Raw genomic sequence first — 17,669 nt, 5'->3', positions numbered from 1 at the left:
CCTTGGACAAGTCACTTAGTTTTCTTATCAGTAAAAGAGGAGAACTGGATTCTAAATCATGACTTTCCACAAGGAAAAAAGAATTTGGAATATTATAAAACACATAATAAGGTGGGTGGGAGGCAAGGACTGGCTGACTGATTTCACTTTTTATGCTCTTTCCCAAGACCAGGTCTCTGGGGGCAGACAGATTAGTGGGTGCAGGAAGTGTCTGGTTATGAGAGTTGTGAGCTGCTGGCTTCTCACCTCGTTGGGTTACTCATTGACAATATTCCTGGAATTGTTTCTATTTCTCCTCTCCCACCCACTGTTCATGAAGGGCCACAGTGCATTCACCCTCCCTTGTGTATATAAGACCTGAAGAGAAGTAAAGAAAACACTGTGGCTATCCTAAGGACCCAATTCTCAGCCAACTAAAAGGATTCTGCCCCTGGGGCTGAACCTCTTTTTCACTTCTGAACAGGAAACAGGTCTCCAGATTGAAGATGGATTTCATTGCGGGAGCCATTGGAGGTAAAGAAAGGAAGGAAGAAAGAAGAAAAAAGTGTTAAGAGAACTTAAGAAAAGTGTTAAGAATAACTGAGGACAGTCTGTTAGGTAGAATCCTGGGCAGTATTTACTTGAAAGTGTTGGATTGTGTGGAGAGAATTAAGATCCAAAGAGTTTACCTGATATTTCACAGTTTGCCAAGACCCTTTGGGAAACCATTATGTCAAACAATTTGTTTGATGTTTGATTTAGAATCATATAATATAGAGTATCAGAGCTTAAAGGGGCCAGGAAAGCTCTCCCTCATCTCTATCTCCTGGGTTTACCGGTCTTGCTTCAAGTCCTAGCTAAAATCCCTTGTACCGAAAGCCTTTCCTAGTCTTTGTTAATTCTCGTGCCTTCCCTCTGATGGTTATTTCCAGTTTGTCTCATCTATAGTTTGTACATAGTTATCTGAATATTGTCTCCCCAGTTAGACTGACCTCCTTGAGAGCAGGGATTGTCTTTTGTCTTTCTTTGTATTCTCAGCACATAGCACGGTGCCTAGCACATAGCCTCAGCACATAGCATTTAATAAATGCTTATTAACTGACTTAGAAATACAGAACACAGAGTGTCAGAACTAGAAGAGGCCTTGGAAATTACAAAATATACTGTTAGAGCTAAAGTTTTAGAGCTAGTGCCTTAGTGCCTGCAGATTTTACAAATCAAGGAATTGAGGTCAATAAGGAGACAGTGGCATCATTCATGTAGAAAGAGTATTGGATTGGGAGCTAGGACACCTGGCTCAGGTCTTTTCTCTGCCACCAGTTCCGTGTATTCCCCTAGACAACTCACTCCACTATGGGCTTCAGTTTTCTCTTCTATGGAATGAATGGGGTAGTTTGGCTAAGTGCTTGTTAAGGTCCCTCCTAGCTCTGATTGTATGAGACCATAAATCTCTATCACATTCAGCTTGCTTATGGCATTTAACATGTTAGTGCACACATAGCCCTGTTTGTCTGCATCCCCTTCTGAACTTGCTTCTGCTCTCTTCTGGGAACTGTTTTTAATGTTTCATTGATTCTTCTCCTGTTCCTCATTCTCTTCCTCATTTCCCATGATAGCTCTCCCTTTTTGAAAACAAATGAAAGCCCTTCTGAGTAATTAAAATATAAATAAGCAAAATAAATCCACACATTGGTTGTTTCTGAAAACATAAGTCTGAACTCCAAACCTATAGTCTGTCACCTCCTCTTTGCTAAGGGGTGAGAGGGCATGTTTCATCCGTCTTCTGTACTCATGATTTGCTTCTATCAAGTTCTGAATTCTTTCAAAGTTGATTTTCTTAACATTATTGCAATCATTGTAAATGGTTCTACTGATTTTGTTCACTTTACTCTGCATCAGTTCATACAAGTTTTCCCAGTTTTCTTTGAATCTGCATCTTTTGTCACTTCTTAAAGTGTAATAATATTCTATCGCATTGATAAGCCGTAATTTGCTCCACCATTCTTCAGTTCATAGATACTTAGGGTTTTGTTTTGGTTTTTGGCATAAGAAAAAGTGCTGCTGTAGATGTTTCTGGACATATGGGCCCTTTGTCTCTTTCTTTGATCTCTTTAAGGGATATGTGTCCTGTAGTAGTATCACTGAATTCCAGAGACATGCAGAATTTAGTGAATTTTGAAATATAATTCCAATTTGCATTCCAGAATGCTTCAACCAATTCATAGCTAAGACTAATGGAGGATATGATGTCTGTCTTCAAGTGTGTGAGGGGCTATTAAGTGGAAGAATGAATGGATTTAGTTTATTTGGGGCCAGATAGTGGAACAATGACTAATGGGAAAAAATTCACAGGGCTTTCTGCTCAGTAGAAGGGAAAATGTCCTAACAATAGGAAGTAGCCAACAATGAAATGGGTTGCTTCAACAGATAATTAATCATGCAATAGACATTGATTAAGTACCAATTATGTGTCAGGCATAGTACTAGCTTGTGGAGATCTGATGACAAAAATGGAACATGCCCTCCACAATCTTCTATTCTGTTGGGTCATAGACAATAAGTTTTTTGTCACTTGAAATCTTCGAAAAGAGGACTGATGGATAATTACCTGTAAGGCATTTAAGGAGATTCCTACTTTGAGTAAATGTTGGATTAGATTAGCTCTATGGTCTCTTCTGACTCTGAGTTTGTGTAATTCTATGACAGATGAGAAAACTGAGACCTAGAGAGATTGCACAAAGGCCAAATTCTCAATCTGTCCAAAATGTTAGAGTTGAAGGATTTCTGTACACTCCTGTCTGCTCCCACTCCCTCCACCCCATGCTGTGGAAAGACCATTTCCAGAACTGTGATACAGAGGGCTAATGATCAGAGTTGAGTAATATAGTTCAAAGTTAATGCCAAATAGAGCTGGTAACCAAGCTTGCTCTGACAATTCTATTTTAAGCAAAAGAAATAGTGTTGTATCAGGTCAATATTTGCCTTGTGAAATAGCAAATTGATTTGTTTTCAGGGCACTGGGGTTTCTGGAGGAGAAGCCTCCTCAAAGAATGAGGGAAAAGGGCAATGATTTCAGATGTTACTGATCTATGATCTTAGATAAGGGTATCCATGGAAAGCTGCCAGGACTTGCCAGGGTGATGACTGTGGTATAGTGAAATGACTTTGAATTAAGAAATCTAGCTGGGGAAAAGGGCCCTCATCCCAACTCTGCCAATGATGTGCTCTGTAACTTTGGACAAGTCACATTTTCTTTCTCTGAGCCTTAGTTTTAATCAGTTGTAAAACGAGGGTATTATACAATTCAAGCTTTAAGGTCCCTTTCCTGCTCTAAAGTTTATGTGCTAAAAAAAATAGTTAAAAGTGCCTTCAGTATTATTTCTGAGAAATTGGTTCCCTCTGAGAAGTGTTACATCTCTAGTACAGTGGGTTTTCCTCATCTCTATGACCTGGGGTTCAGAGTTATTGAAAAAAGGGAGGAGATGTGATTCTCAGTTGAAGTGATTTACTCATAGATAGTGGAGTTTTAATTTGTTAATAAGGTGTTTTTGTTTGAGACGTGACAGTTTTGAGTAAATCAGAAGGGGAATTTTATTGACGGATAGAAAGTACCACACTCCCAAGGTTACCTTTAAAAGATAACTTGTGAATTAGGGGAGACCTCTGGGGATGGGGGGCAGGAAGAGATTTCTTTCTTTTCTTCCTACTAGCCATGGTCTCTATCAGCAATTTGAGTGGAACAATTTGAGTGCTTCCTCCCTAGCTCAAAAGTTCATCAGTTTAAGAGACTTGGAAATATACTTGGAGTAAAACACACACCACAGGCAGAAACAGACATAGAAAAGCAGTCATTCCAGGGAGGAAAAAATTTTGAACAATAAGACCCTGGCAGCAGAGAAAAGAGATGGCTGAGGACTCAAGAGAAACATAGTCCTGGCAAGCAAACCATGGAAGGGAGTAGAACTTGGGCACCCAGCTAAGCAAACTGTTCAGCAGAATTGCTGAGTGTAAGGGAAAGTTTCTAGAGGATTCTATAAAAAAAGAAAAGACTTTTATGTTCTGCAATACCAGTAGTTGTGAGCTGCCTTAAACACATTGTTTCTACCACCATTATATTCTAAGTTTGTGCCTGTTTTTCCTAGAACACAGTGTATGTGTCTGTTAGAGTGCACCCCAGGTTTTGAGGAAGGGGAGATGTTTTGTAGCTACTGTTTTCACTATGCCAGCTTAGTAAGTATATGCCTCTGCTAAGAAATAAATGTGTCAACTGGCTGACTGTTTAAAAAGAAGCACACTGGTAGGGGCTTGTGAGCTTGAATATCACCAGGATTACCCCTAGAACCTCAGGTAGAAGCTATCCTCTGGGTTTCCAGCCTGTGAGGGTGACAGCCTAGTTGTAAGGAGTAGTCCAATAGAGTGTTTTCCTCAATACTTCAGAGGGAAATTGATTTCATTAGTGTATGCACTTACTCCATGACTGAAGGTCATAGCTCCTCCATGTCTTTTTAGACAATCTTTGTGAATTGTGGCCCAAAGTGTTCATGATCTAGTAGATAACTCTCTTGTGTTAGGCCTTTTTGAACTTTGTTAGGTTTGGAAACTTTCTATTAATACTTCATGGCTTTGAGTTGGTCCTCAGAGGACAGACACAAAGTCTGAGTCTGGGCCCATACTTGAAACCTTTGCAACTTGGTAGTTTCCACTGAAACTCTGCTATTCCTTTGAAATAGTATTTAAGAGCCTTAATACACATTGGAGACACAATGAGTATCAGAAGAGGATACCAATGGAATCAGGAGAAGGAACTACCATAGAGTTGTGATCTGTGGCCCCAAACTAAAGCTCTGGATTTACACAAACTATATAATTTCCCTTCTCCCTTTCCTTTCCTTCTCTTCCTTTCTATTTTCACTTCTTCCTTCCTTCCTCTCTCTCTCTCTTCCTTTTTTTCTTCCTCCCTTCCCCTCTTTCTTCCTTCCTCCTTTCCTTTCCTTCCTTTTTCCCTTCCTCCCCCTATTTTTTTCCTTCTTCTTTTAAAGGCCAAGCACCAAGTAGCTGTGAATTATCCCTCTTAATTCAGAAAGGCATCATATCACAATGAATACCCTTCTGTATGAAACCTTTCTTGATCTCCTTCCCTACCAAGAAGTCATCCCCTTCTTTGTACACCTAGAGTACCTTCTTTGTATCTCTCTTGTGATCCTAATAAAAAAAAATAACATATTCTTGTAGCATTTTAAGGTTCACATAGCCCTTTCCTTAAGGCTATTCAATAAAGTAATTAATGTATCATCATCATCATTTTACAATTAAGGAAACTGAGGCTCAGAGAGGTTTAAGTTTGGCCCAAAGACTGGTTGTTTCCCTAACTGTTAAACAGCTTCATGACTCTTCATGGCTAAAAGCTCTGAACCTTAAGCCATTTCTCTTGATCATCTGCTCATATCTATTATATAAGAGTGATGATGTTAATAATAAGCTTATGCTGGGAGTGAGCACCAGCAATGAACATTAGGGTTTTAGCAACAATGAAGGGCAGAATTGCTCAGTTGGGGAGTTGTACCCATGAGGAGCACGAGGGACTCTCCTTGAGTCAGCAAAGTGTTGGCCTTGATGTGACCATCAGAGCAGGCTTAACCTGGTTTTATCAGCACATCCATCCAATTCTCCTGCTGGTTACAAACATAATGCAGCCTCATTCTGCTTGTAATTTTAACCAGAAGACAGAACTAGGAACAATGGCTACAAGTTGCAGGTGTGATCTTGGTGTTTAGATAAAGTACTGGAACAGATTGCCTCAGGAGGTAGTGGCCCCCTACTCAATCAGGGTCTTTACAGCAAAGTCTGGATGCCACCTGTCAGGGCATTATGGAGGGAAGCCTTGTTCAAGCAAGGGTTAGACCAGAGAGATGGCCTTCTAGCTCTGGCGAGCCCACACATCCGAGACTGTGTGCAGAAGAGGGTGGGAAGTAAAAAGCAGCTAAATGCTAAATAATGACTACTATATTCCAGGCACTGTGTTAATCACTGAAATAATAAAAGCTAGCATTTATATCTACTACATAGTGCCAGATGCTGTTCTAAGTGCATTACAAATAATATCTTATTGGAACACAACAATTCTGGGAAAATAGGTAATATTATTATTCCCATTTTAGAGATGAGGAAACTGAGGCAAACAGGCATTATGTAAGTTGCGCTAGGCCACACAGTTAGTAAGTATCTGAAGTCAGATCTGAACTCAGGTCTTCCTGACTCCAGTTCTGACATCCTATCCACTGCACCACCTAGTTTGCTGTGATTCAGCTGTTGTAATCCTGGATTTTCCCCATCTATCTTCCTTAAAGTTTTTTGACCCTCAACCTGAAGTGCTGTGCTTGTGTTCCCCTGGAAGTCTTATGTGACCTATAGCTGGGTTCCATAGTGCTTGGGAACCAGGACACAAGGAGTTGGAGTGGTGATGATATATCCTGCAAATTCAACCTAGGAAGGTGGGAAGATGTCTGAACTGAATTGAATAATTGGGGAAGATTACCTAGAATGGAGCATCTTCATGACAGACTGTGATAGGGGCCTCTAATTCTTTGGAATCGTTCACATTTCTCTGGCCTCTTTAATAAATTCCTCTAAGGAAGGTATAGGCTAAGGAACAACATGCCATTCATCTGTAAAATTTTTGTTTCTTTCAGGTGTCTGTGGTGTTGCGGTGGGTTACCCCCTGGACACAGTGAAGGTACTTTGATTCTTGCCCTGCAGTTGCCCAGCGTCTACTTTCCATTGCCCTCTCTTCTTTACTTCTCTATCTTGAACACATTTGTCTCAGTAATTGTCATCATTTATTAATTTAGCTTACTGGCATAGGATTGTAGGATTTAGAGCTGGCAAAGACCTTAGAGATCATCAAACTCTACCCTTTCCTTTTATAGAGGAAAAAAAACAACTGAGACCCACAGAGGTGAAGTGGTTTGACCAACATCCCTCAAGTAATAAAAATCAGAGCTGACATTCAAGCCCATGTTTCTGAGACCTTTTTTATTTGCTAATTGTGTCAGTTGGCTGACTTTAAAAAAGAAGCACACCAATGGGGGCTTGTCAGCTATAGCGCATCATCCTCTAGGTTTCCAACCTGTGAGAATGACAGCTTTATTGAGGAGAACGATCCGATAGGGGTGTTACACTTCATTACTTCAGAGGGGCCTTGATTTCATCAGTGTACACTAATACTCCTTCCAGTTTGATCCTCTGAGTACTCTGTTCCCAGCCTTCAGTTCTTAACATAAGTTTTTATTCACTTGTTCAGACTAGACCCTTTTGACGACCTAAACCAAGTCATTTATAAAATTGTGGAATTGCAGCTAGGTGGGACTTCAGAGTTTCTCTCCTTCTCCTTCTCCCCAAGAGTCATTCATTCAGCCTTGACTTGAACATTTCCAGTGATTGGAAGGTGATTACCTGATTATTATGGAGTTCTTCCTTGTGTAGAGCTGAAGTCAACCTTCTTGTAATTTATACCCATTGTCCCTAGCCATGACTTCTTGATATATTCAGAATCAGTCTGTTCTCTTTTCTACTTCAGTCTTTCAGGTAGTTAAAGATGGCTCTCAGTTTGTTTAAGTCAACACTTCTCTAGGCTAAACATAGGATTACAGATTTAGAATTAGAAGGGACTTTAGAGGTTATTCAGCCCAAGCCTCTTATTTTACAAATGAGGAAACTAAGGCCCAGAGAGGTTAAGTGATATGCCCACGGTAGCACAGCTAGTATATGTCTAGTGTGAAATTAAAACCTAGGTCTTCCTGACTCTGTCCAGCCCTTTATTCACAATCCTGCTTCCATCTCCTGTTCTCTCAACCAGTGCTAAGAAGACATGGTTTCTAGTCCCCTCACAGTCTTGGTTCCCTCTAGACATGTTCTATTTTGATAATGTCCTCAATAAAATGCATCACCCAGATCTGTACATAATATACCAGATCTGGCTGGGAACAGTGGAAATTTCTAGCCTTTGAAAATTACTTTCTCAGAATTTAGAATTGAAAATATAACACAATTGAATTAGATAACTTCTATTTCTTTTATATCCCCTATTTGTGGGTTACAATAACACATAATAATGATAGCTAGCATTTTATGGCACTTCATGATTTTCAAAGTATTTTACATTTATTATCTCATTTTATCTAACTGATGAGATGTCATTTCACTGTCCAAGGCTTCCAGGGCTTTTCCATGATTCTCTCGTTACATTCCTGCCTTCCTTCTATCCAAAAATCCCTGGCAGCTCTATAATTCTCTTTCCCTCTATGTCTCTTCTCCTAGTTTCACTGATTTAGAAACAGAACTCACATCCCATAGGGTGACCCCTCAAATCCTGAGAATCTTTGTAATTGCTTCCTTGGGTCTGGCAGGACTCTAAATCATCTCCTTTTTTGTAGGTCAGAATTCAAACTGAAAAGAAGTATCCTAGCATCTGGAACTGTATTCGAGAACTATACAAAGCAGAAAAGGTAAGTCTATGCCCTTGGTTAGTATAAACATTTCATTTGGGAATTTATTTCAGCCAGAGGGATATCAGTATCATTTGAGAAGGATGCAGCTTTCTACCCTCCTCCATCTCCTGACCAAAGGGTAGTTTGCCAAACTCATTTTAAAATTCGAATGAATTAGGTTTTGATGGGAAAGCATTGAAGACAAGATTTTTCCTTTTGCAATAAATAATAATATTAGTGACAGGGAGATGGTCTAGTGGATAGAGCCCTAGGCCTAGAAGACCTGAGTTCAAATCGAACCTCAGCACTTATTAGCTGTGTGACTCTGGCCAAGTACTTAATCTCTGTCTGTCTTGATCCACTGGAGAAGAAATGGCAAACCACTCCAGAATCTTTGCCAAGAAAACCCCACAGAGAGTACTGGCATTCAATACTGCATGGGGTCACAAAGATTTGGATGTGACTAAGCAACTAAACAACAAGAAATTAAGTAAATTATCCCCTTTCATCCTCAGGAGAGCCCTGTAGGCTCTTACTATTCTCATTTTGTATATGGAGAAACAGACCCGGAGAGTTCAGGGTCACACAACCAATTAAGTACCTGAGGTGGGATTCAGACTCAGGTCTTCCTGAGTCCAAGCCCATTACTCTAACCAGTCAGCTGTTCTACCTCTCTAAAGTCCATTCAGTTCAAAGAATTGTAGGATTAAAGAGTCATATCCATCACCCTATCCAACCTCCTAGTCAAAGGAGTACTTACAGTCCACAACATCTCTGATGGAGGAGGAGGTGTCATTTAGCCTCTACATCATCACTTCCTCTAATGGGTATTTACAATTTAATGAAGCCTGAATTCTTTCCTTCGTTTGGATCACATACATTTCTGGAGCACAAACTGTGACTAAGGCCTAGAGCTAAATGGTATAGAAGAAGTAGTCATCCTTTTGATACCCAGCTCTAGTTGGGGCAAAATTACTCTTAATCATTTGTTCGGTAAATATTTATTAAGCACTTACTGCATGCCAGGCACTGAGCTAACCACTGGGGATATAGAAAGAGGCAAAAGACAGTCCCTGCCCACAAGGAGTTTATAATCTAAGAGGGGTACAACAAGCAAACTGGCTTCCTTGCCTGTACCAACAAAATCAGACGTCCAGTCCCTGTCCCTATGGTAATAATATCCTTCAGTCTCTTTGTGCTGCATCCCAGTTTTGTCGTCAGTTATTCCTTCTACTGAGTTATCTTATTAAGCACTTACTGTGTGCTGGGGCCCTGTGCTAGGCTAAGGTGAGGAGGAGGCAGGAGAAAGATATTGGTGTTTGTCCTCAGGAAGTCAGCTGTGTGGATGCACTGACTCAGAGAAAAACCAGAAGGCAATAAGAGATAGCAGGGTATGGTATATTATCTCCCCCCTTAGACCATAAGCTCCTTGGGAGTAGGGACTATCTTTTACCTCTTTTTGTATTCCAGTGCCTAGTACATAGTAGGCACTTAATAAGTATTTTTTTTGATTGATTAGAACAAGAATTGATGTCTGAGGCACAGACATTAAATACTCTTAGATGTTAGCCAAGAGAAAGGTCTCAATGGGCTAAGTAAAGTCAGTGAAGGCTTCCTGAAAGACTAGAAATTCCAAACCAGGAAGTTAGATTGTGACTGACGCCATTTTCTTTTCTAATGATCTCTCATTTTCTCGTTTCTTCTTTTATCTGCTGGTTTCCTGGCCTCAGCTCTCTGGGTTCTACAGGGGGCTCTCCCTGCCCGTGTGTACAGTGTCCCTGGTCTCCTCAGTCTCCTTCGGCACCTACAGGCATTGTCTTTCTCACATCTGCAAGTTCAAGTACGGCAACCCGGATGTGAAGCCCTCCAAAGTGGACATCACCCTTTCAGGATGTGCCTCTGGCATTGTCAGGGTAAGGGAGGACACTGCTGGCCCTCTGTTAACAGAAATTCTGGTTAAAGTGAGAAAAATAAGTCCATGAAGCATTAGAATCCTACAGAAAAGGATCCCACTGGTGTTTGTAGCTTCTAGCAAGCAATGAGGTCATGGGATCATAGAATGTCAGACTTGGAAAGGGCCTTAGAGGCCAACCTAATTCACTCTCTCATTATAGAGGTGAAGAAACTGAGGCTCAGGGAAGGGAAATCTGAGATCCTCTCCCAATCCACAATTAGTGATAAAGTTAATTAGATCATGGCCACTTGCCTGACTCCTGGTCCAGTGCTCTGCTTTGGTAAGGCACAAATTCTCATGAGGTAGGAGGTACGCAAATGATTCAGAAGATCTTTTTGGTTGAGTTGATACAATCCTGCCTAAAGGTAGGGGGATGGACTTGTTGACCTGAGAGTCAGTCATTCAAGAAGTCATTTGTGAAGCATTCACTTTATGCCAGGCTCTGGGATACAGAAGTATGCAAAAACACTGTCTCTGCCATGAGGAGCTCATATTCTAATGAGAGACATGTGTCAACAACTAGGTACAAATAAATAGACACAGAATAGATGGAAGGTGATTTTTTGTGTGTGGGGGAGGGCTGGCAAAGGCTTCTGCAGAAGGTGATATTTGAGCTGAGTCTTTAAGGCAGGCAGGGAAACTGAGGCATTGTGAAGGAGAACATTGCAGGCATGGGAGATGGTCAGCAAAGGCTAGGTTGGGGATGGGGTGGTGTGTGTGTGTGTGTGTGTGTGTGTGTGTGTGTGTGTGTGTGTGTGTGTGTGTGTGTGGAGGGGAGGAAAGTGTGAGAATACTGGAAAGGCAGAAAGGGGACAGATTATGAAGAGCTTTAAATGCCAAATAAAGGAATTTAGATTTTACCCCGCAAATAACATAGAGCTACTCTGATTTATTGAGGAAATGGAGTGACATGTTCAGAACTTTAAAAACATCTCTTGGGCAGCTAAGTAAAGAATGGAATGAAATGGGGAGAGACTTGAGGTTGGAAGACCAAATATTAAACTTTGGCAATTGTCCAGGCTCTAGAAGTGCTAAGGGACTGTACTAGAGTGATGTGAGTGGAGAGAAGAGGAGACACATATGAGTGATGTTGTGAAGGTAAAAACAGGAAAATTGGGGAATTGACTACGTATGAAGTAAGTGAGAGCGAGGGGTTTAAGATGGCATTGAAGTTGCAAGCCTGGGTGACTGGAGAATGGTTGTGTCCTCAACAATAATATGGGAATTAATAGGAGGGAAAGGACTTTTTTAAAGGTGAGATTTTAGATGTATCAGTTTTGAGATTCCTATAAGACATGCAGTTTGAGATGCCCAAAAGGCAGCTGGTGTTGTGGAATTAGAGTTCAGGAGAGAGACTAGGGTTGGACATACTAGGGAGTCACCTGCAAAGGGATGATAGTTCAACCCATGAGATCTAATGAGATTGTCAAGTGAGAAGATATAGACTGAAAAGAGAAGAGGGCCCAAGACAGAGCCTTAGGAAACCTCCATGATTGTTAAGCATTATGTGGATGAAAAGCAAGCCAAGGAGACCAAGAAAGAGCAGTTAGATAGATGCAAAGAGAACGGACAGAGTAGCGTGTCAGAGAAACCTAGAAAAGAGAGATCATGCAGAGGAAGAGAGTGAGGAACAATGCCATGTGCTGCAGAGAGATCAAGAAGGAAAAGGATTGATAAAGGCCATTAGATTTGGTAATTAAGAGATCATTGGTAACTTTCAAGAGAATAGTTTCATTGAACAATAAGATTGGAAAGCAGACTGCAGAGGATTTAGAGTAGTGAAAGGGATCCAGGGTCTAAGGTCTCTACCCCAGCTTACTCTATCAGGAAAGAAAGAAAATAGGAAGGAAGGAAGGAAAAAAAGAAAGATGGAAGAAAGAAGGAGAGAAGGAAGGAATGAAAAAGAGAAAGAAGGATAAAAGGAAGGAAATAAGCATCTATTAACCACCATGTGCCAAGTAATGCTCTAAATGCTTTGCAAATATTATTTGATCCTCACAACAGCCCTAGAAGGTGAGTGCTATTATTATTTCCATTTCATAGTTGAGGAAACTGAGGCAGACAAAGGCTAAATAACTTGCCCAGGGCCACACAGCTGGCAAGTATCTGAGGTTGGATTTAAACTCAGATCTTCCTGACTCTGAGTCCAGTGCTCTATCCACTGTGCCACCTGGCTGAAATGTCCAGCCTCTATAAAACCAAAATGGCAAGTCCGGGAACATGATGTTCAAAACCAAGGAGGTAGCACATTCCTTCCAAGGTTGTTGTATCAAATGAGAAAGCACTTATAAAGCACTTATCACTGTAGCTGGCACATAGTAGATATTTAATAAATGTTTGTTTCCTTCCTTCCCCTTCCCCTCATGAGCCCATGAAGCTAAGAGTCTCTTTAATTTCTAAATCTTTCTCTGACTGACAGGTTTCTGAGCTGGTAGGATTAGAAAAGGAGCTTGACTCTGGTTCATAGGACAGAGGGCTCACTTCCTCACCAAACCAAACAGACATAGCTTTTCTTCTCCAACCAGCCAGGCGGGACTCTGGGTCAGACCCTGGCCCCTTGTCCTGTACTCTAATACTTAGAGTCAGTCTAGTTGGGGAGCCATAACATATATGTATGAACGGACAACTCCACCAAGCAGAATGTGAGCAGGACTAGATTTATGTTATCCAGTAAGACCTTTGCCCAGCAGTTCCCATTTCCCTAGAGCTTAAAGTTAAACAATTTTAAAAAACAGATTCATTTTGTTTTTTTTATATTACATTTCTTTCTAAATATACCTTATCGGTAAAATGAAGTCATGGGGTTACATGACCTTTAAGATGCTTTCCAATGTTGTCTATGATCCAGGGAATAAAAGGTTTTTAATATACAAATTAATTAATTAAGCTTCAATACACCTCTGAGAAGTAGAAATTACATGTATTCTTCTCCCTGTTTTACTAAAGAAAAAGTTGAAGTTCAGAGGGTCCAATGAATTTACCTAAGATTGGGTTAGTTATATAGGTAGGAAGTTTAAGAGGCAGGATGTTAGCTCAGGTTTTCTTGATTTCCAGCCCAGGGCTTTTCATCACTAGCCTGGACTTTAGGAAGCAGCTCCTAGAAGGGGAATTGGGTGTGGTGGAGAAATAGAGTGGGGCTATTCACTGTGCTTGCTTTTGGAACGACCTGCTCCTATCAAGGCCTCTAGAATAAACTGTGGCAGGCCTTGAGCTGAGAGGTTGGAGATCCCCAGGCTGCTCTTGTGCTGACTGACCCTGCCTCTAAATACGTCTCTGGTGTATGATCTGGGGCAAAGACAATTACTTCTCTGAGAATCTGTTGAAAAATGGGCATGTTATGAGAACATCCGTGTGACCAGCAAATATGCTATTATGCTTTTAGAGTTTACAAAATGCTGTCCTCAAAAACCCTGGAAGACAGAGATTTTAAAAAGTAAAATTTTAGTGAACAAAAGCTGTTTTGTATGCCAACAAATTCCCCTTATTGGGAAAAAGAAAACAACTTTTGTAACAAATATGCTTCATCAAGCAAAACAAATTCCTGCATTGGATAGTTTAAAAAATGTGTGTGTATGTGTGTGTGACTACTGTGAGATAGGGTTTTTGTGCAAGTATTTTTTATTTGTGCAGGGATTATTTATTTCCATTTTACAGATGTGGAAACAGGTGAAGAGGTTAAGTGACTTACTCAGGGTCAGTCAGCTATTAAGGGTCAGATACTGGATTTGAACTCAGGCCTCCTCTGATTCCAAGGCCAGCATTCTTTCCACTGCACCACAATGACAGAGCAATAGTTTTTTATTCTTGGCTTTTCCTTTGATTTCCCAGGTCACATTGACATCCCCTACGGAAGTGGCCAAGATCCGATTGCAGACACAGAAACAGCGTCCCTCGATCACTTCATCATCTCCCAGTGATCTCCTTCCCCCGCCCAAGTACAAAGGTCCCCTGCACTGCCTAAAGACTGTGGCCAAGGAAGAAGGCTTGAGAGGCCTCTATAAGGGCAGTTCAGCATTGATGTTCCGAGATTGCCATTCCTTTGGCACCTACTTCCTATCGTACTCCATCATCTGTGAGTGGCTCACTCCAGCCGGGCAGAGTCAGCCAGGTAAGGCCAACCTCATTCAACAAACACTAAGTGGCAGGCGCTGGGCTACATTCAGGTGACAGACAAATCATCCCTGCTCTCAAGGAGTTTACATTGTTGGGGGAACAGTAGTAATAGCTAGTTAATAATAACTAGCATTTATATATTGTAGGAATAAATAACAAAAAATCAAACTGGGAGGAAGACCCTCAGGGTTCCTGAGTAAAAGAGAAACAGTTACTATGTAGTTCAAGGTGCTTTGTCCTTGGTAGTCATAAACAGAAGAATACTCCTGGTCAGCTTCGTCTGGCCTTGTTTGAAGCCACTCAAAGAGCAAAGCAAAGCATGTCTGTTATGCCGGAATATGCAAAGCATTATGATAGGTTAAGCTGAGAGTTGGCCAAAATTTCTCCCCTGATTGGTCAATCCATGTTTTAGGCCTTTCTCAGGTCTTGGGGGTTCAAAATGATTTGGGGTGGGGTCTCCAAATGGTAACTGAAATGGAGAAGGGAGAGATTAGAAAGTGGCAGATCAATTAGAAGGCTATTGTCACCATCCAGGTGATTTTGACCTAGAACAGTTCCTTTCTCTGTAAAATGAATGTGGTGCTGAGTGCCTTCTCTGTCTCACCTTTGCAGATATGCTGGGTGTACTGTTCTCTGGTGGCTGTGCGGGTGTCCTGGCCTGGGCTGTGGCCACTCCCATGGACGTGATCAAGTCTCGTCTTCAGGCTGATGGACTGGGCCAACAGCGGTACCGAGGATTCATTCACTGTATCACACAAAGTGTGAAAGAAGAAGGAGTGAGGGTCTTGTTTAAAGGACTAGCTCTGAACTGTTGTCGAGCCTTCCCTGTGAACATGGTGGTTTTTGTCTCCTATGAAGCAGTTCTGAAACTTACCCGGGGTTTCACAACATAGATGACTTCTTTCATCATACCCAATGTGAAGATGCCTCCATTTGTGGATGCAAACCAAGCTGGGGTTAGAGGTCTGGGGGAAACAGAATTGAATTCCAGACTTTTGGACTCAGGGTTATAAGTCTCTAGCAGCAATATCTCATTCTAACATCCACTGGGACTAGAGGATCCAAGTTGGGGCCTCTGAAGTGAATCTTCCGGAACTGAATGGGCAGCTTACCATTCCTTGCTTCCTCTTGGGGTCTCAGTACTACTCTTTGGTTAGGTTCTACCTCCTTACCAGCGATTGATTCAAAGAGACTGAATCCAGCCCAGAGTGGGCTGTTGTGTCACAGGTCACAAAATGAGCTCTCCATGTCTGTTTTCTTGGAAGAGGCAGCTCTCTCTCCCCATGACTTTAGCACTGCTCTCTTCATAGGGCCTGCCTACCTCATCACGTCTTAAAAAGCTTCTGAGAAGGATAGCCTGATTCTTCAGGGTGCACGTATTGATAACATGTCACACTTTCAGATGCTTTTTGTAAATGTTTTCATTTCGGATGGTTTAAACTGCATGTAAATAAAATAAATGTTGTGGATGGTTTTCATTTTGAGTCTCAGTATGTCAGAAAAAGGAAGAATTCTGGAATTGGAATCAAAAAGATCTGAATTGAAATATTGCCCCAGTCACTTACTAGCTGTGTGACCCTAAGCAAATCATTTCACTTCTCTGAACTTCAGTTTCCTCATCTGTAAAATGGGGGGAAATCAAGCTGGGAGAGGAAGACTCTCAGGGTTGTGTTCCAGTGAGAAATAGTTACACTGACATTTACCTGAAGCCAGGAGGGCCCAACATAGAGCCATGAAGTGGAGCTTGGGCAGGGATCTATTAAACCCAGCTCACCCTGAAGCTCATAGTTTACAATCTAATGGGGGGGGGGGAGGAAGTCAACACTCAAACAAATATATACAAAGCAAGTTATATCCAGGGTGAACAGGAAATAGTTAAGAGGGAAGGCCCTGGATTAAGAGGGGATGGGGGAAAGCTTTCTGTAGAAGGTGGGATTTTAGTTGGGATTTAAAGGAAGCCAGGGAGGTCAGCAGTTGCATCAGAGAAGGAACAACAGATGGACAAGCAGAGAGGAAAAAAAAAGTCGAGACAAAGTGTTTTCTTTGTTGAACAACCAGAAGGCTAATGTCACTGGATTGAAGACTATGGGTCAGAGAGTAAGCAAGCAGGAGACTGGAAAGGTAGGAGGATGCTAGGTTAGGCAGGGCTTTGAATGCCAAACAGAACATTTTGTATTTGATCCTGAAGACAATAGGAAACCATTCAAGTTTTTGAGTAAGAAGTAGTGTGATTGGATCTACTTTTTAGGAAAATCACTTTAATGGCTGATTAGAGGATGGATCGGAATGGGGAGAGATTGGAGGCAGGCAGAGCCTCCAGCAGGTTATGGCAATAATCAAGGTGTAAGGTGATAAGGACCAGCACTAGAATGGCGGCAATGTCAGAGGAGAAAAGGGAAGTTACTCAGGAGATCTTGCTAAAGTGCAATCCACAAGCTTTTGCAACAGATTGGATATGGTAGATGTGGGATAGTAAGGAATCCAGGATGACTGGTAGGTTGTGACCCTGGGAGACTAGGAGGATGGTATTGCACTTTACAATTCTAGGGAAGATAGAAGGTAGGAAGAATTTGGGGGAAAGTTAAGGGGAAAATGAGTCCTGTTTTGGACATAGGGAGTTTAAGATGTCTATTGGACATTTAGTTTGAAATGTCTGAAAGGCAGTTGGAGATATGAGATTGGAGGTCATCTGCATAGTGATAATAATTAAATCCATAGGAGCTGATGAGGTCACCAAGTTAAGCAGTATAGAGGGAAAAGAGAAAACGGTCCAGGATAGATCCTTGGTTAGAAGGCATGAACTGGAGGAGGATCTGGCCAAAAAAGAAAAGATGGAGAAGGAGCAATCAAATAGGTAGGAGGAAAACCAGGAGTGAAGTACTGTGGCAACCTAGAGAGAAGAGAGTGTCAAGGAGAAGATCAGCAGCGTCAAAGGCTAGAGAGAGATCAAGAAGAAGGAGGTTTAAGAAAGGGCAGTTGGATTTGGGGACTAAGAGATCATTATGTAATGATAAGATCAGAAACCAGAAAGTAAGGAGTTAAAAAGAGAACAAGAGGAGAGAAAGTGGAGACAGCAATTAAAGGCAGCCTTTCAAGGAGTTTAGCTACAAAGGGTAGAAGAGATATAGGAGGACAGA

The 17,669-nt window shown here is 41.4% G+C and overlaps 1 protein-coding gene across 1 annotated transcript; it reads left to right on the top strand.

The window, feature by feature from the left end:
• The first annotated feature begins 388 nt into the window (after positions 1–388).
• SLC25A47 (solute carrier family 25 member 47) lies at positions 389–16,010 on the top strand. The gene is made up of 6 exons (XM_072630232.1): positions 389–513; positions 6,669–6,712; positions 8,412–8,483; positions 10,196–10,378; positions 14,248–14,527; positions 15,145–16,010. Exons 1-6 carry the CDS (start codon positions 486–488, stop codon positions 15,423–15,425), a joined length of 888 nt encoding a protein of 295 aa, XP_072486333.1. The 5' UTR covers positions 389–485; the 3' UTR covers positions 15,426–16,010.
• The last annotated feature ends 1,659 nt before the right edge of the window (positions 16,011–17,669 follow it).

Source organism: Notamacropus eugenii, chromosome 1, assembly GCF_028372415.1.
Source record: "Notamacropus eugenii isolate mMacEug1 chromosome 1, mMacEug1.pri_v2, whole genome shotgun sequence".
In the NCBI taxonomy this organism is placed as follows: Eukaryota; Metazoa; Chordata; class Mammalia; order Diprotodontia; family Macropodidae; genus Notamacropus; species Notamacropus eugenii.
Note: the sequence above shows the minus strand (reverse complement) of the source record. Positions and strands in the feature narration are given on the sequence as shown.